General features: G+C 41.0%; 1 protein-coding gene across 1 annotated transcript in view; it reads right to left on the bottom strand.

Moving 5' to 3' along the window:
- The window catches only part of LOC106564801 (voltage-gated delayed rectifier potassium channel KCNH1), a 77,758-nt gene that overhangs the window by 9,454 nt on the left and 47,968 nt on the right, over positions 1 to 20,336 (bottom strand). The window contains exon 11 of the mRNA XM_014131207.3: positions 11,388 to 11,584. Coding sequence (XP_013986682.2) covers positions 11,388 to 11,584 — 197 coding nt within the window. The remainder of the gene's footprint in view (positions 1 to 11,387; positions 11,585 to 20,336) is intronic.

The following is a 20,336-nucleotide window of genomic DNA, read 5'->3' as shown; positions in this document are numbered from 1 at the left end:
CCTGTGGCAGACTGCAATAGCATCAAATAGTCCCCGCGATATGTAACTGTTCAGGGAAGTCAGGAACCAATACACGCAGTCAATCAGAAAAGCAAAGGCTAGCTTTTTCAAACAGAAATTTGCATCCTGTAGCTCTAACTCCAAAAAGTTTTGGGACACTGTAAAGTCCATGGAGAACAAGAGCACCTCCTCCCAGCTGCCCACTGCACTGAGGCTAGGTAACACTGTCACCACTGATAAATCCACAATAATTGAGAATTTCAATAAGCATTTCTCAACGGCTGGCAATACTTTCCTCCTGGCTACCTCAACCTCGGCCAACAGCTCCGCACCCCCCGCAGCTACTTGCCCAAGCCTCCCCAGCTTCTCCTTCACCCAAATCCAGATAGCAGATGTTCTGACAGAGCTGCAAAACCTGGACCCGTACAAATCAGCTGGGCTAGACAATCTGGACCCTCTCTTTCTAAAATTATCCGCCGCCATTGTTGCAACCCCTATTACCAGTCTGTTCAACTTCTCTTTTGTATCGTCCGAGATTCCTAAAGATTGGAAAGCTGCCACAGTAATCCCCCTCTTCAAAGGGGGTGACACTCTAGACCCAAACTGTCATAGACCTATATCCATCCTGCCCTGCCTTTCTAAAGTCTTCGAAAGCTAAGTTAACAAACAGATCACTGACCATTTCGAATCTCACCATACCTTCTCCGCTGTGCAATCCGGTTTCCGAGCTGGTCACCGGTGCACCTCAGCCATGCTCAAGGTACTAAACGATATCATAACCGCCATCGATAAAAGATTGACAGAGTCGAAAGCCTTGGCCAGGTCGATGAAGACGACTGCACATTACAATCACCGCATTCTTATCGGCAGACTCAACAGCCTTGGTTTCTCAAATGACTGCCTTGCCTGGTTCACCAACTACTTCTCAGACAGAGTTCAGTGTGTCAAATCGGAGGGCCTGTTGTCCGGACCTCTGGCAGTCTATATGGGGGTACCACAAGGTTCAATTCTCTTTTCTCTGTATATATCAACAATGTCGCTCTTGCTGCAGGTGATTCCCTGATCCACCTCTAGGCAGACGATACCATTCTGTATACATCTGGCCCTTCTTTGGACACTGTGTTAACAAACCTTCAAACGAGCTTCAATGCCATACAACACTCCTTCCGTGGCCTCCAACTGCTCTTAAACGCTAGTAAAACTAAATGCATGCTTTTCAACCGTTTGCTGCCCGCACCCGCCCGCCCGCCCGACTAGCATCACTACTCTGGACGGTTCTGACTTAGAATATGTGGACAACTACAAATACCTTGGTGTCTGGCTAGACTGCAAACTCTCCTTCCAGACTCATATTAAACATCTTCAATCCAAAATTAAATCTAGAATCAGCTTTCTATTCAGCAACAAAGCTTCCTTGACTCATGCCGCCAAACATACCCTAGTTAAACTGACTATCCTAACGATCCTCGACTTCGGCGATGTAATTTACAAAATAGCCTCCAACACTCTACTCAGCAAACTGAATGCAGTCTGTCACAGTGCCGTTTTGTCACCAAAGCCCCATATACCACCCACCACTGCGACCTGTATGCTCTAATCGGCTGGCCCTCGCTACATATTCGTCACCAGACCCACTGGCTCCAGGTCATCTATAAGTCTTTGCTAGGTAAAGCTCCGCCTTATCTCAGGTCACTGGTCACGATAACAACACCCACCTGTGGCACGCGCTCCAGCAGGTATATCTCACTGGTCATCCCCAAAGCCAACACCTCCTTTGGCCGCCTTTCCTTCCAGTTCTCTGCTGCCAGTGACTGGAATGAATTGCAAAAATCGCTGAAGCTGGAGATTTATATTTCCCTCACGAACTTTAAACATCAGCTATCTGAGCAGTTAACCGATCACTGCAGCTGTACATAGTCCATCTGTAAATAGCCCACCCAATCTACCTACCCCATCCCCATATTGTTTTTATTTACTTTTCTGCTCTTTTGCACACCAGTATCTCTACTTTCACATCATCATCTGCTCATTTATCACTCCAGTGTTAATCTGCTAAATTGTAATTACTTCGCTACTATGGCCTATTTATTGCCTACCTCCTCACGCCATTTGCACACACTGTATATAGACTTTTTTTTCTTTTGTGTTATTGACTGTACGTGTGTAACTCTGTTGTTGTTTGTGTCACACTGCTTTGCTTTATCTTGGCCAGGTCGCAGTTGTAAATGAGAACTTGTTCTCAACTAGCCTACCTGGTTAAATAAAGGTGCATTTTTATTTATTTTTTTATAAATAAAAACACAGAATCATCTAAAATGTAATTGTATGCTGTAGCGTTAAGATTTCCCTTTTTACTGGAACCTAAAGGGCCTACCCCGAACCACGAAAAACAGCCCCATTTTTCTATAATGTTATTCGACATGGAGGGTCAGATGGTGGTGATGTGCTAAGAAAGAGGTACAGTAATTCTTTCATGAAGCAAAAGTGTTGGAACAATAAAGTTTTGGCATTTGGGAATAGTTAATGCCTCATAGGGGAAGTTGGCACTGACTAACCAGGTTTGACTGTAATTCAAATCTCAATCGTGGAGAGTTTGGAAGCGGTAATGTTTAATTAGATAAAATGTAGGTAATATTGTGCAACATCATTACTATAAATATGTAGAACTAGCACGTTAGCGTCGAGGACACAACCGCTCACTGCCCTAAAAATATCAGTGCGGGTTTTGTTTGTCTCATTTATTTATTTATTACATTTTGAATTGCCAGCTGGAAGCTCACGGGAAAAAGAAGTCTGCATTGTGTTTATGTACCACAGTGGTCTTTATTTAGCTGCGCTCAGCACAAACACAAAGCAATAGCAGCAAAAAGTAAAGCAGTTTCCCCTCACCATAGTTATATATCAAGGCAGTGGAAATGCAATGTGTGGCCCCTTTTAAAATGGATGAATATATTGAACCACATTGAAATCATGGCAGGTGACACATAAAACAATACAAACGCATAAATAAGTAATGTTGGGGATAGGAAACGTAATCAAAAGGATAAATCTTATATCTGTCTGCTAATACAAGAATATTAAAGGCCCAGTGCACTAGTTTTGTAAATATATATATATAATAATAAAGATTTTTCAAGGGGTGCTGCAGCACCCCTACTTCCCGTGGCTATGAGTACATGTATGGTTTTGGGAGCATTTATTTGAAACCTTGAAATTGTATTAGTTTAACCAAGTAACAGACATTAATTGGTTATCTCGTCGCATCAGATATTTTAGAGTGAAGTGGGTGAGGTTAACATTGACCCAATGCCTATCTAAATGCTTTAAGCAATGCTTTTTTTTCAAACTTGCCAGATTTAGGCAAAGCACTGGTCACAATCAAAACCCAACAACTTTCTGTCTCAAAGCCTGCAAATGCATCTTTAGCTGTCCATTCAAACAGAGGCTGTCTATGATTAATACACATTCAGACTCTTCTCCAAAGGCTGCTCCAAAAGGCAGAGACTATCCCACAGTGCAAATTACATTTGTGTATTCATAAAGCACAATCCCCTGAACAGCCAATCAGATCTTTTGTATTTTCGTCAGACCAGAGAGCTGAGAACTGCTTGACCTGAGGAATGATTCAGTATGGCTAAAAGGTAGTGCTGAGCGATTAACCAACGTCGGTTCAATTATTTTAATTCCATTTCATTTTTTTTCCTTCTGTGAGCTCAATGTGCACATTGCACAGTTTCTCTACAGATAAATCATATCTAGGCTGAACTGTGCGATGGCAGTAGGGAGTTATAGTTTCCAACAGGCCAATATTTGAAAATAATATACTGCTCAAAAAAATAAAGGGAACACTTAAACAACACATCCTAGATCTGAATGAAAAAAATAATCTTATTAAATACTTTTTTCTTTACATAGTTGAATGTGCTGACAACAAAATCACACAAAAATAATCAATGGAAATCCAATTTATCAACCCATGGAGGTCTGGATTTGGAGTCACACTCAAAATTAGTGGAAAACCACACTACAGGCTGATCCAACTTTGATGTAATGTCCTTAAAACAAGTCAAAATGAGGCTCAGTAGTGTGTGTGGCCTCCACGTGCCTGTATGACCTCCCTACAACGCCTGGGCATGCTCCTGATGATGTGGCGGATGGTCTCCTGAGGGATCTCCTCCCAGACCTGGACTAAAGCATCCGCCAACTCCTGGACAGTCTGTGGTGCAACGTGGCGTTGGTGGATGGAGCGAGACATGATGTCCCAGATGTGCTCAATCGGATTCAGGTCTGGGGAACGGGCGGGCCAGTCCATAGCATCAATGCCTTCCTCTTGCAGGAACTGCTGACCCACTCCAGCCACATGAGGTCTAGCATTGTCTTGCATTAGGAGGAACCCAGGGCCAACTGCACCAGCATATGGTCTCACAAGGGGTCTGAGGATCTCATCTCGGTACCTAATGGCAGTCAGGCTACCTCTGGCGAGCACATGGAGGGCTGTGCGGCCTCCCAAAGAAATGCCACCCCACACCATGACTGACCCACCGTCAAACCGGTCATGCTGGAGGATGTTGCAGGCAGCAGAACGTTCTCCACGGCGTCTCCAGACTCTGTCACGTCTGTCACGCGCTCAGTGTGAACCTGCTTTCATCTGTGAAGAGCACAGGGAGCCAGTGGCGAATTTGCCAATCTTGGTGTTCTCTGGCAAATGCCAAACGTCCTGTACGGTGTTGGGCTGTAAGCACAACCCCCACCTGTGGACGTCGGGCCCTCATACCACCCTCATGGAGTCTGTTTCTGAGCGTTTGAGCAGACACATGCACATTTGTGGCCTGCTGGAGGTCATTTTGCAGGGCCCTGGCAGTGCTTCTCCTGCTCCTCCTTGCACAAAGGCGGAGGTAGCGGTCCTGCTGCTGGGTTGTTGGCCTCCTCCATGTCTCCTGATGTACTGGCCTGTCTCCTGGTAGCGCCTCCATGCTCTGGATACTACGCTGACAGACACAGCAAACCTTCTTGCCACAGCTCACATTGATGTGCCATCCTGGATGAGCTGCACTACCTGAGCCACTTGTGTGGGTTGTAGACTCTGTCTCATGCTACCACTAGAGTGAAAGCACCGCCAGCATTCAAAAGTGACCAAAACATCAGCCAGGAAGCATAGGAACTGAGAAGTGGTCTGTGGTCCCCACCTGCAGAACCACTCCTTTATTGGGGGTGTCTTGCTAATTGCCTATAATTTCCACCTGTTGTCTATTCCATTTGCACAACAGCATTTGAAATGTATTGTCAATCAGTGTTGCTTCCTAAGTGGACAGTTTGATTTCACAGAAGTGTGATTGACTTGGAGTTACATTGTGTTGTTTAAGTGTTCCCTTAATTTTTTTGAGCAGTGTACATTGGCAAATATTGTACAATCCAAGTGTGCAAAGCTCTGCCAAAGGTGATTCTAACATATTGACCCAGGGGTGTGAATACTTATGGAAATTAGATTTATGTATTTCATTTTCAATAAATTTGCTAAACATGTTCTGACTTTGTCATTATGGGTTATTGTGTGTAGATGGGTGAGAAATCAATGTAATAAATGTTGAATTAAGGCTGTAACACAACACAAAATGTCAAGGGGTATGAATACTTTCTGAAGGCACTGTATCTACTTCTCCAGTATCCCTGCACATGTATTGGAACTGACCCAGTATATAGCTAGCTTACATCTCATGTTCTTATTTTGTTTGTATTAATGTTATTTTAGTACTACATTGATATTGATTACTGCATTGTTGGGTTTAGGCAAGAAAGGTATTTCACCGTACTTAACTTTTATTTTAAGTAACTTTTATTTTCATGACGGTCTTCATCCATAACCCTTCGGTTATACGGTAATTATGCCAGCACTACAGCTGAAGTGTTCCAGCTCCACCATCTTCAGTAAATTACACCTGTAATATGTCGTCTTATCATGGCTACAAGAAGTCGCCGCATTGCCCATAACTGTCTCCATCTTTATCCGTCTCTAGGAATGTGGCAGATTCATTCAGTTAATATTAATTTGTTCATGACCATGAGCCTATTTGAGATGCAGTATGGCTAACAATCAAATGTGTCCATCAATCTGTGTCTTGTGTTAGTAATAAGACCTTTCTCAGATCATGATTAAATGTGGTCATGCAGACTGCAGAGGCTTTCCCAAAATCATTCTGGCATTAACCACGTAATCAATATCTTTATTACCCTAGTCGTGGGGTTTTTATTTAGTAATTTCATCTGGTGAAATTGAATCATGACAATGGATTAATATGTGGGTCAGGGGAATTTTAAAAGTTCTTGGTGGTCGTATAATAAAACATAGACAAAGAACAAGAGAGTAGTTAGTACAAACTGCTTTAGAGTGGATTATTGTTGCTAGTTGTTTAATGTTATATGAAACGGCTGGTCATGAAATCATGTAGACCACTGTGTTATTAGGAAATACAGCACAAATACTGTAGTCCATCACATTATTGTATTAGACTTAGATTAGATTTAGACCTTTATCCCAGACCTGTATCCCACATTTCTCACAAGATCAGTAATATGGGCTGAAACTTGTCCAGCAACCTTTCCATAGGGTTTCTTAATACAGATATCTTCGATTGGTGAAAAAGACATAAGAACCTTATAGAGTAGAGGGATTTATTTTTGTAAATCCAGATGTGTAATGGAAAAAGATCTGTCTTGTGAAGCGACTGCAGACGATGCAGTATGGGCTATTGCAGGTGGAAGACGGGCATTGTGCCTACTCAAGCGAGTCAGGGTCATTTCTCACACAGGAGATCATTATTGCACAGTGCGGCAGAATGGGTCCCATGCAGCAGGGCTGGGTTTCAGATCGATCAGGGGAAGGGAGAGGCCGTGAGAGGGGTGGAGAGACAACAAAAGGGAAATAAAGAGAAAGAGATAATGGGAAGAAGATGGAGAGAGAGACTGGTGATGACAGACAATTCCCACCTAGTGTTTAATCAGCCTAGGGTGGAGAGGTGGTACACATAGGATTCAATGGAGGCTGCTGAGGAGAGGACGGCTCATTATATTGGCTGAACGGAGCGAATGGAATGGCATCAACCATGCGTTTGATACTATTCCACTGATACTGCTCCAGCCATTACCACGAGCCTGTCCTCCCCGAATAAGGTGCCACCAACCTCCTGTGATAGGATTTGTCTTTTGATCATAAAGTTGGTGTTACTTATCTTGTTAATAGTTATGTACTTTGTAGTAGTCATCGTAGCACAACATGGAAGTGGTGGTATGTGGTAGTAGGTACTGTATTGTAGTAGTAAAGTATTGCCCAATACTATACAATGAGGGAATATGATTGTAGTGTGTTTTATCCCTTTTGGCTGGCTTCCACCATGATGTCCTGGCAACATTGCCAGGCTCTGCTTTGACTTTGCCTTTTAGAGGACAATTGTCTGGCATTGGTGGTTAATATTATGAACCCTGAACTATCTGATCAGCCAGTCAGAGAAGTATGGGTTTACCTATCTAGGGTCTAGTTCTTCTCAAGGTTTTTCTTTACTCCAGTCGCCTTTTGCTCTTTGTGGATTTGAGGCCCATGCTTTTTTCCCCGACCACTTCATTTGTAAAAAGTGATATACACATGAAAATTAATTGACTGAATGACTGATTACGAATTGAAATTCTTGGCACATGGACAGTGATCGAACTAGTGACTAATGTCTCTCTGTTGTAACAATATATTCCCAGAGCTCGTGTGTTAATCTATTAATCACTTTTTGTGCAAAGCCCCTTGCTGCTGTACTCAACTGCAATACTGGAGGTCTTTCACACTTCCTGTTTCTAACCTTGACCTTCTGAATTCTGGTACAGAAGGGAATAATTTAAAAACAAATCTGTTTCATAGTAAAGCAGAAGAGGATCTGACCATTGCCCTGAAGGAGTCCCCCCCCACTCACCACCTAGGTTACTTCCCCTTCTGAAATGTCATGTTTTTTTTACTTTATGCAAATCTCAAGGGCCTTGGTTTGTGCAATGAGATTTGGAAACAATTAACATCACTAAGGGGCAGTATTTCTAACTTTAGATCTGTGGGTTTGACAAACATTTTCCTGCAAGTCTCCCATTCACATCAATGAATGATTCACGTGAAAGTAATGCATGCTTTCCCATACTTGGGATGGGACCCCAACTATCTAGATAAAGCATTTATGAATTGGTAAGTTGATAGGACTGCGAAATGTTACATGGGCGAGGAGTGGGGTTGAATGAGTCATCCATAACTATTTAATTAATATGATGTAACAGTTAAATAAAGGTCATATCAAAGATTCATACATATTTGACATCCATCTTGCAGGCACTCTAAGACAAGTTGAAAGCAGCTCTCTCGTCAAATGTAGAAAATGTATGCACTCACTGTACTGTATGTCGCTTTGGATAAAAGCGTTTGCTAAGTGACATTTATATATACTATGCATTTCCACTTCTCTCACCTCAGATTATGCTGCAATGTCAATAGTTGCATTGCCATTTACTTTTTAAAACTAGTAATCGACAGCCTTGGAGACATTTGATCATGTGTCATTTAATTTGGTTTATAAACTGGCATGAAATTAAGTTTCCAAAATAAATCCAGATTGCATATCGCAGTAGCTCTGCTAAGAAAGAGCTCATTTCATTTTGTAAAGATAGATGCACAATGGGTATGTTCCTAATTATTCCCTTTTCACAACCGATCTGAGTAAACCACCCAACAAAAATAAACTACACAAGTAGGAAGCTATTTAAATTCTTGTTGGTGAATCTGGTCCAGTCTCTCCAGAGTGTATGGTTCATTCATTAAACATAAACCACGTTTCCAACCACGGTTTCTATGCAAGTCATACTGTGTAAAAAAAAAACACAAAAAAACATGAGCTGTGATGGAAACAGGAAGTTTCGGTACAATTTTATAAATGGCAACAGATAATTTGTTTGTTTGACATGGTTGGATCTTTTTGTGTTAGTAAAATAAATTATGCGAGAAATGGCTGTGGAAATGCTTTTATGCGCAAATATTGATATAATAACCATATCAAAGTAAACTTGGAGTCGCGATGACATGGTGTGTGGTCCTCCCACTACGACTTAAATGCGATGGAAACACATTAGACATATTTTTATTCATTACATCTAAACTTAAGTGAAGAGTACATTTTGGTGGAAATTTTGGTGGAAACGCCACTGATGGGAAAATTTTCATATTTTCTTTATGCAGATTTTTGAATATTCACATGAAAATCTGTCACCAATTAGATGGAAACCTATCTACTGTGTCAATTATGCAATCAATTTATTTCTGAAGTCAATATGACTTATTATACTCATCAATATTTGACCTTATCGACATTCACTGTCTAAATGCCTAATCAGCTCGCGTTAATGCAAAAGGACTATGAAAAATGGCACTTGTCGACAGACATCAAAAGCTATCATAATGGGCCTCCAGAATTGGCCCATCAACTGGTGTGTTACTGATTTCCATGGGCATAACCTACAGAAATGGGCCTCACGACCCTATGGCGGAACCAGGGTCGTGTTCATTAGGGCACACGATAGAAAACAACAATGAGCGTTTCTAATTGGACAGGTCCAGGTAGTTCTTCAATTTGGTGACTAATGATCACTGCCCTGTATCATACCTAACAGCAGGTTATAGCATTAGCCAAATCAATCCCTCTGGTTGCCTAAACTGAAAAGTACGGTGGATCAGTGGTTGCCTAAAGAGGCTTATGCACCTGAAAGCTTTTCTAGACTAAACAAAGCAATAACCTTGATTACAGCGAGAAACCGCATGCACCACGGCTAAGGGTGCAGATTGTGACTAACCATAATAGGATATGCTGTAAAAGTGAGCCATCGTATTAGTCAACATGACCTCTATTGCCTCTATACTCAAGTTTGAATTGGATGATGATGTCAAGGACAGAGGATTGCATCTTGAAGAAGCAACAGCACCTTCTGATGAATAAGTTATGTCCTCCTCGTGAATATGCTGTGTTTTCTTCAGCGAAGTTGAATCAATTTTAGTACTTGATTTTTTTTTATAGAAAATGCTGTGGGTTTTCAGTGATGTTCTTGGTTTACAAGTTATCAATTTGTTGTCTGTATTGAGGTTTTGAGTGTTTGAGTGGATGTAAAAAGTCAATGAAGAAACACTCTCATTGCTACCATGGTTAAAGTCTAGAAGCTTAAGACATAGCGGGCCATTTGTTAAAAAATGCAACATTAAAAAAATGATCTATGAATCTGCATCATTAATAATAATCTGTCAAATTATGCATTTCTAATATACTATTCAAACACCATGATGATTGTCATATTGTAACGATCCTCGCTAATGAGCCCACCTTACAAGTCCCCCTAAGTGAGCTAACCTTATTGGAGCAATGCGTAGCGTGTCTTTAATACAAGCGACCTGGGTTCTATAATACTTTGACAAAGGCTGATGGAGGATAGTGTAGTTGATACTTTGTATAGAGGCCTTATCTTTTTACAGGTAAGGAACAAGTCAGTAACAGGTTAAATTACAGACAAACAAAAGAGAGACAAGGACATTTTGATAAAAATGGAGGACAAGGTGAATCCATTATTAAGTAATTATTCAACATTTGTCAAATATCACTTTGTGCAATTACTTGTCCCTGGAAGGAAATATTAAGACCGGGAACTGGCCACTTCCACTTGGTCCAAGAAAGTTCTTTTAAGACACATTCCACAGAGAATCAATTATGGTTTAACCTCATCCCCAGATATTGCGAGCATTGGCCGGATGTGTCTGGGAAAGAGATTAACTATGGTGAAACAGCAAGGCCAGCGTCACAAATGAAGTGTGAGACACCAAGTACAACTGACTCGGCATGATGAAGGTAGACTCAGCAATGACATCAGTTTTGGCAGATTGTTGTTGTTTATGCCTGTAAGGCAGAAGTCATTTCATTTATGCTGCTGTTGATGTCTAGACAAAAGTTACCCCACTCTGTTTGATGATGAAATATTGCTGAGTCTATCTTTTAAGCAGTTCCCATAAAGATAAGGTGCCATACCCACCAAAAAAACAATCTTTGAGAAAGATCAATTGAGGTTGACGCATCAGCTTTTTTTATATAAATAAGAGCACTATTCATTGAGGGAGATGCCATCACCTTTCCTTTTATTAACTACAGGACACAGAGAGATCTCTGTCCCAATATTCTTAAATAGTTCTCGTTTCCCTCCAGACCACTGTTCGGAAAGGACTGGATAGGTGAAAAATAAATAACTTAGGAGTCTATCCAATCTTTTTTGCCAATCAATAAGCTATTGGAGACTATTGAGACACAGAGAGAGAGCAATGCTCCCGGGCAGCTTACCCTCTTTCTGAGGTTATAGGTGAGCAGCAGGTTGCGGGAGAAGTGGTTGGAGAAGGCCGTGTAGAACTCCAGAACTTTCTGCAGAGCTTCACGCTTGATGATGTGGAGGTCGCAGTAAGTCAAGGCCCGAACGTTGGCGCAAGCCTGGGCTAGGGTCACCTCCTTCCAGAAGACGTCCCCAAACACATCTCCCTTTCCTGTGAAGATACAAAATGGGGGATAGAACGGGGAGAGATAAATAGTGAGGTGAATGATAACAAGGGAAACCCCATCCACAATGATATGAATCTAACTGCCATGAAGCTAATCTTGCAGCCTTTCATGGTAATACAAAGTCAAAAGCCCAAGGTCATACTTCTATGCTGAAATGTTCTTCAATGCAAACTGCCTGTACAATGTGAACACACACAAAAAAAAGAACATTGTAAATGAGTGCGTTACGTAACTGGTATTTAAAAAATATCTAGTTTGAGACCAACAGGGGAAAATGATACACAGTGCATTTGCGATACCAATTGTAGAAGCCTTGTCACCTACAAGGCAAACAGACGCTGTACTGAATTGTAAACAACATATTCCAGCTCTTACTAATGAAAAGTTGCATCCCTCACTTCACTGAGCTTCTACTTTTCTGGAAACAGATCTAAAAAATATTAGCTAAGACTCCATAAGCCATGGTTATTAACACATATGCAGACTTTTTGGTTTTCACACATGAAAATGCAAATCTGTCCCTTTCCAGTGTCCAAATTGGATTGATGAAATGCATCAGACAGCTTATGGGAGCTTTTGGAGTTACAGTGCAGCTTTGTGAATAAAATAGACTGGGGGGGAAAAATATACTGAACAAAAATATAAACGCAACATGTAAAGTGTTGGTCCCATGTTTCATAAGCTGAGATAAAAGATCCCAGAAATGTTCCATACACACAAAAAGCTTATTTCTATCAAATGTTGTGCACACATTTGTTTATATACCTATTAGTGAGCATTTCTCCTTTGCCAAGATAGTCCATCCACCTGACAGGTGCAACTTGTGGTGGACAATAAAAGGCCACTATAAAATGTGCAGTTCTGTCACACAACACAATGTCACAAATGTCTCAAGTTTTGAGGGAGTGTGCAATTTGCATGCTGACTGCAGGAATGTCCACCAGAGCTGTTGCAAGATAATTGAATGTTTATTTCTCTACCATAAGCCGCCTCCAACATTGTTTGAGAATTTGTCAGTACATTCAACCAGCCACACAACTACAGGCCACGTGTAACCACGCCAGCCTAGGACCTCCACATCCAACTTCTTCGTCTGAGACCAGCCACTCGGATAGCTGATTAAACAGAGGAGTATTTCTGTCTGTAATACAGCCCTTTTGTGGGGGAAAACTCATTCTGATTGGCTGATGGTAATGGCTCACATCAACACCATTATCCCAGAAACCCTAGACCCACTCCAATTTGCATACCGCCCAAACAGATCCACAGAAGATGCAATCTCTATTGCACTCCACACTGCTCTTTCCCACCTGGACAAAAGGAACACTTATGTGAGAATGCTATTCATTGACTACAGCTCAGCGTTCAACACCATAGTACCCTCAAAGCTCATCACTAAGCTAAGTATCCTGGGACTAAACACCTCCCTCTGCAACTGGATCCTGGACTTCCTGACGGGCCACCCCCAGATGGGTAGGTAGCAACACATCTGCCACGCTGATCCTTAACACTGATGCTCCCCAGGGGTGCGTGCTCAGTCCCCTTCTGTATTCCCTGTTCACCCAGGACTGCATGGCCAGGCACGACTCCAACACCATCATTAAGTTTGCAGACGACACAACAGTGTTAGGCCTGATCACCGACAATGACGAGACAGACTATAGGGAGGAGGTCAGAGACCTGGCCGGGTGGTGCCAGAATAACAACATATCCCTCAACATAACCAAGACTAAGGAGATGATTGTGGACTACAGGAAAAGGAGGACCAAGCACACTCCCATTCTCATCGACGGGGCAGTAGTGGAGCAGGTTGAGAGCTTCAAGTTCCTTGGTGTCCACATCAACAACAAACTAGAATGGTCCAAACACACCAAGACAGTCGTGAAGAGGGCACGACAAAGCCTATTCCTCCTCAGGAAACTAAAAAGATTTGGCATTGGTCCTGAGATCCTCAAAAGATTCTACAGCTGCAACATCGAGAGCACCCTGACTGGTTGCATCACTGCCTGGTACGGCAATTGCTTGGCCTCTGACCGCAAGGCACTACAGAGGGTAGTGCGTACGGCCCAGTACATCACTGGGGCTAAGCTGCCTGCCATCCAGGACCTCTACACCAGGTGGTGTCAGAGGAAGGCCCTAAAAATTGTCAAAGACCCCAGCCACCCCAGTCATAGACTATTCTCTCTACTACCGCATGGCAAGCGGTACCGGAGTGCCAAGTCTAGGACAAAAAGGCTTCTCAACAGTTTTTACCCCCAAGCCATAAGACTCCGGAACAGGTAATGAAATGGCTACCCGGACTATTTGCATTGTGTGCACCCCAAACCCTCTTTTTTACACTGCTGGTACTCTCTGTTTATCATATATGCATAGTCACTTTAACTATACATTCATGTACATACTACCTCAATTGGGCCGACCAACCAGTGCTCCCGCACATTGGCTAACCGGGCTATCTGCATTGTGTCCCACCCACCACCTGCCAACCCCCTCTTTTACGCTACTGCTACTCTCTGTTCATCATATATGCATAGTCACTTTAACCATATCTACATGTACATACTACCTCAATCAGCCTGACTAACCGGTGTCTGTATGTAGCCTCGCTACTTTTATAGCCTCGCTACTGTATATAGCCTGTCTTTTTACTGTTGTTTTATTTTTTTACCTACCTATTGTTCACCTAATACCTTTTTTGAACTATTGGTTAGAGCCTGTAAGTAAGAATTTCACTGTAAGGTCTACACCTGTTGTATTCGGCGCACGTGACAAACTTTGATTTGATCTACCCGCTCCAAAGTGAGTGGGCCTATGCCCTCTCAGGCCTACCCATTGTTGTGCCCCTGCCCAGTCATGTGCAAACCATACATTAGGGCCTTATGCATTTATTTAAATTGACTGATTTCCTTATATTAACTAACAGTAAAAATCATTTAAATTGTTGCATGTTGTGTTTATATTTTTGTTCAGTATAGATGGGGGAGTACTTTTTATTTTAAAAACATGACATTTATGATTGAAGTTTACTGTTTCGGACCAACCGGTCACTCACTCACCACAAACTGTATACAGCTTTCAACGATGTTTGAACATTAAGGATTATTTGCATGTGGAAATGTGGCATAATGCCTGCAAGTTGTATGTATTTTGGTGCTTCTACACCTCCATTGCTTGCTGTTTGGGTTTTTAGGCTGGGTTGCTGTACAGCACTTTGAGATATCAGCTGATGTAAGAAGGGCTATTTAAATAAATTTGATTTGATGTAGATTTCCACCTAAATAAATAATTACTTTTGGGTAAGTCCTTCATGAGATGGCCAAAAACAATAAGTAGTAATGCTCCAAGAAAGATAAAAAATCTCACCTTTTCTAGTAAAAATGTATTGCTGAGGTGTACTCACTTTTGAAGAAACAAGCTCAATTACATGAAAATATGGAATATTATATGATTTAGTTCCTATTCAACAAACTTAATGAATAGGGCTTGAAATCACTTACATGCTTTCTTAATATAGTAACAACCAATTTAGAAAAACGACTACCGGTACTAAGAGTTCACCTTATAACTGTTAAATGGATATGATCATATTTAGTGACACCATTTGGAACCATTTCATAGAACTGGCGACAGAAAATGTTCTGCCCTGTGTCCTCTGAGAGACGCAGAGACGCCACTCACACACCAGCCGACTCGTTACAACTTCAGCTTTAATATGTAGTCTGTCTGTGATGAACACAAAGTGGGTATGTTTCACATCTACAAGTAATGTTTGTTTTTCATTAAACACGAAATAAAACCATTTGTGTTTGTCGAAGAGCAATTGGAATACTTTCTTTCAGCACGGAAGCTTCTTAGCTCTCCAGTGGTATATGGAATGTCAGAGTGCGACGGCACGGTACTTATACTCCCGCCACCGCAAGAAGCAGGCCTTTAGCCGAGTGTATGGTGTCTACAGGTAGATTTATAAGTGAAAATGGCGGTCGGAAGCAGTACCAGAACCACGCTACTCCCAACTTTAGGGGAGTTTACATCCAAGAGTTAACGCGTCAATCAGCTGTAGAAACAATAACAAAGTGACCTCCCCTCCAGTTTCGTTAAAAATCTGAGAGATGGGGCTGGAGAAATGTTACCACTCAAATTCATAGACAAGCTATGGATGCAAGGACTGACCATCCATGATGTAACATGTATAGTTTTAACCATGGTTAGAGGCTATATAGTGTTTGTTTGGATTAACTTTGTTTACAAACATTGAACTTAAACAAGCTTATATTTTGGGTGTGACAGTTGAACTAAGCTCATGAGGCATTTATAAGTTATATTCTTCAAGAATAAATGGGTACATATAATTGAATTATAAGTCCAAAACTGAATGTAGCAACTTCTGATTGTTCCATTAAAGGGACATTTCACTCATAAATTAAAGTTGTCAGACGTTTTCAGGCCTTGAAAGTAATGTCAAGATGAAATAACCCACAATATTGGTTAATGGAAAAGATAAGCACTGTCTCATTTCCTGGTTTCATTCGGTGCTTGACTTTTCCATTCATTTGGGGTGGAGGAATACAGCTGGATGTACACACCCGACGTTGTCACGTGGTTTCATCTTGACATTAGATTACTTTAGAGGTCTGAAAACATTTCACAAACTTTGATTTGAAAATGAAATTCATGTTCCTTTTAGATTAATTAACAGACAAACAGTTTGAAATTATATCAACATGGCTTGCTTTTTGGGAGAATTTCTATCCTTGGATGATATTTGAGGGGATATGTAGAAAAATGAGTATGACAAGTCAAATTTAATCGACTCAAGCCATATCTGGCACAAATTGCTTTAATGACAGGTCACTCATCTTTCGCCAATCCGCTCCTCAGACTCTCCATCTCTCGTAGTGGGAAGAGGACTAGTGTTAATATTCAGTGTCAATAAGACTGTTAATCTCCTCTTCCCATTGGGTTAGTATATCTACTTTTCAATTCACATTACATCCTTGCCTTACCTTTCGTTGTGGCTGGCAATGCAACATTCTTGGTCGACAGCTCAAATATACCGTAAATATCACAGTAGCACTTGCCAGTAAGCACAAACTATTTAACAATCAGAGCAACAATCTGAGCAACTTTTCTTCTAAAACAAACTACAATGTTGAATAATGCTACAATCCACAAGCATGTGCGGATAAATGATTTATTTTCTCATCCGTACACATTAAATTAGCTGACAATACACAGCGAACTCCTAACTAACGTTAACATGTTTCATGATCAAGTAACGTTAGCATATAAATAATGAAAGTTTACCCCTCCCATACGAATATACAAATAAAGTAACGTTATCATACAGTGTCATTCATATTATAATATAGGCTACACAGCTAGATAACATTAGCTAAGTAAACAAAATAATTTCTTCACTCTTACAAACGTGCTGGCAATAGCGGAACGCTGACGTTTAGCTGAACCATAGCTAGATTGGAGCTCTTAGGCTTACACTAGCTACCATATTAAAAATACCTTAGAACAAACCAGGCTTAATTTGATCAATATTATGGAAGTCATTATATTAGGTGTTTGGCCGAAGCCGAAAAAACGTGAACTTGATCAATCCCCGTTGAGGGATGATCAGATTTTTTTGTATATGACCGTAAAACATTTTTATGATGACTATAACATTTGTTGGCACCTTCAATTCTTGCATATTTTCTCAAATGAAGTATATTTCACCATTCTGTCTGCTCAGGCAAATTTGCCGAAATGCTAAACATGGAACCAAATCAGAACTCCCGTACATACCCCTTGTGATGACAGCAGCCAATGGCCTGCATCTATCTACGATGTAAACACAGCCTCTGGTGAAAACACGAGCTGCTGTCTGACGAAGAGGAACATAGCTCCCAAATACTGAAATAAGATAAATATCTATTTAAGTGCACTTGAAATATGCAAAATGCAATATGAGTTGTCTTGATCGTATGAAGAGGTAACTCCGTTGACCATTTAGCCAATTTATTGAAAGCTAGCCAGTGTTACAGTTTGACTAGCCTAGCCAGCTACTGTAAATTCCAATTTGTGTTTCATTAGCTATCTCTCTGTCAGTGAATTCAATTTTTCAATCAAGGTTTGGCCTGATTATATGTCTAATTTCATATAACTAGCTGCATGCTCAAAGAAACATTTACTGTGCGTAGAAACCCAAATAAAAGCATGCAGATAGAAAGATGTGTGTGTGTCATGTATGCTAGAATGGAGATTTTAAAAAAGGACAGCCGCATATGCATATTAACCAAATACATATAGCATAGCCTACACATATAGCATACCTTGCAATACAATCTTCTCTAAAAACAGTTGTACAATGTGCTCTGCAATAATATTCCTTAAACCAGACGAGTTCTTAAATAGCTGATGCCCAATACCATGGTGGGCATGCATAATGTTGGATGCATTGGAATAATATAAGGTATGAACAATGATTTTTTTTAATGTTTTTTATTTAACATTTATTTAACTAGGCAAGTCAGTTAAGAACAAATTCTGATTTACAATGAAGGCCTACCTGATAAAGAGCCTGTAGGCTTATAGGAAATGAATGTTTGTTTCAAATACTAAAATGTCATGTGAACGTCAGTATATTTAGGTGGTTTAAATTATTAACTTTTCTACTAACCTTCTAAAAGTTGACCATGCCAAAATCTTCCCAATCCATCCATTATTCTACTAACTATGAGTGTGAGACATGTTTTCCATTATCTAAGTTTCATGCATATACTGTACATATGAACAAAGACCACCATTACAAATAGTGTTTCACCATTTATTGAGTACGGAGACAAATAGCAAATGTGTCTCAGGCAGTATTTGAAGTATCTAAATATAGTGTAACCTACCAATCAAGTGCCGTGGAGGTAACAGTCTTACAATGTTGCAGTCCAAACATTAAAGCTTTACCATCTATGCCAAAAGTCTGGACCTCTGATGGAGACCATAGAACTGTCATCATGGCATGCTTCAGTATTCCCCCTTCTCTCTAGGAGCATTTGTTCGCCCAGGCCCCATAGGCGTATCGAAAGGATCCCACCATGGTCACCAATGTACAGTTGAAGTCGAAAGTTTACATACACCTTAGCCAAAAACATTTAATCTCAGTTTTTCACAATTCCTAACATTTAATCCTATTAAAAATTCCCTGTCTTAGGTCAGTTAGGATCACCACTTTATTTTAACAATGTCAAATGTCAGAATAATAGTAGAGCGAATTATTTATTTCAGATTTTATTTATTTCATCACAATCCCAGTGGGTCAGAAGTTTACATACACTCAATTAGTATTTGGTAGCATTGCGTTTAACTTGGGTCAAACGTTTCAGGTAGCCTTCCACAAGCTTCCCACAATAAGTTGGGTGAATTTTGGCCCATTCCTCCTGACAGAGCTGGTGTAACTGAGTCAGATTTGTAGGCCTCCTTGCTCGCACACGCTTTTTCAGTTCTGCCAACACAATTTCTATAGGATTGAGGTCAGGGCTTTGTGATGGCCTCTCCAATACCTTGACTTTGTTGTCCTTAAGCCATTTTGCCACAACTTTGGAAATATGCTTGGGGTCATTGTCCATTTGGAAGACCCATTTGCAACCAAGCTTTAACTTCCTGACCGATGTCTTGAGATGTTGCTTCAATATATCCACATAATTTTCTTTCCTCATGATGCCATCTATTTTGTGAAGTGCACCAGTCCCTCCTGCAGCAAAGCACCCCCACAACATGATGCAGCCACCCCCGTGCTTCACGGTTGGGATGGTGTTCTTCGGCTTGCAAGCATCCCCTTTTTCCTCCATAACGTAACGATAACATAACGATGGTCATTATGGCCAAACAGTTCTATTTTTGTTTTATTAGACCAGAGGACATTTGTCCCAAAAGTACGATATTTGTCCCCATGTGCAGTTGCAAACCGTAGTCTGGCTTTTTATGGCGGTTTTGGAGCAGTGGCTTCTTCCTTGCTGAGCGGCCTTTCAGGTTATGTTGATATAGGACTCATTTTACTGTGGATATAGATACTTTGTACCTGTTTCCTCCAGCATCTTCACAAGGTCCTTTTCTGTTGTTCTGGGATTGATTTTCACTTTTCGCACCAATGTACGTTCATCTCTAGGAGACAGAACGCGTCTCCTTCCTGAGCGGTATCACGGCTGCGTGGTCCCATGGTGTTTATACTTGCGTACCATTCTTTGTACAGACGAACATGGTACCTTCAGGCGTTTGGAAATTGCTCCCAAGGATAAACCAGACTTGTGGAGGTCTACAATTAGTTTTTCTGAGGTCTTGGCTGATTTCTTTTGATTTTCCCATGATGTCAAGCAAAGAGGCACTGAGTTTGAAGGTAGGCCTTGAAATACATCCACAGGTACACCTCCAATTGACTGAAATGATGTCAATTAGCCTATCAGAAGGTTCTAATGCACAAAGTAGATGTCCTAACCGACTTGCCAAAACTATAGTTTGTTAACAAGAAATTTGTGGAGTGGCTGAAAAACAAGTTTTAATGACACCAACCTAAATGTATGTAAACTTCCGACTTCAACTGTAGCTGACGGATGTAGAGAGAGACAAGTGCCTTAGCAGAATGCACTCTAAAGCTTGTGTGGTCCAGAGACGAGAAATCTACCATCTATGGGGAAAGCCTGGGCTCCTGACTGGGGAAATAGAATTCTCCCCACTGCATGTTACAATACTAAT

Source organism: Salmo salar, chromosome 12 (genome assembly GCF_965601325.2).
Source record: "Salmo salar chromosome 12, fSalSal1, whole genome shotgun sequence".
NCBI lineage: Eukaryota > Metazoa > Chordata > Actinopteri > Salmoniformes > Salmonidae > Salmo > Salmo salar.
This window is presented reverse-complemented; position numbering and strand designations above follow the sequence as displayed.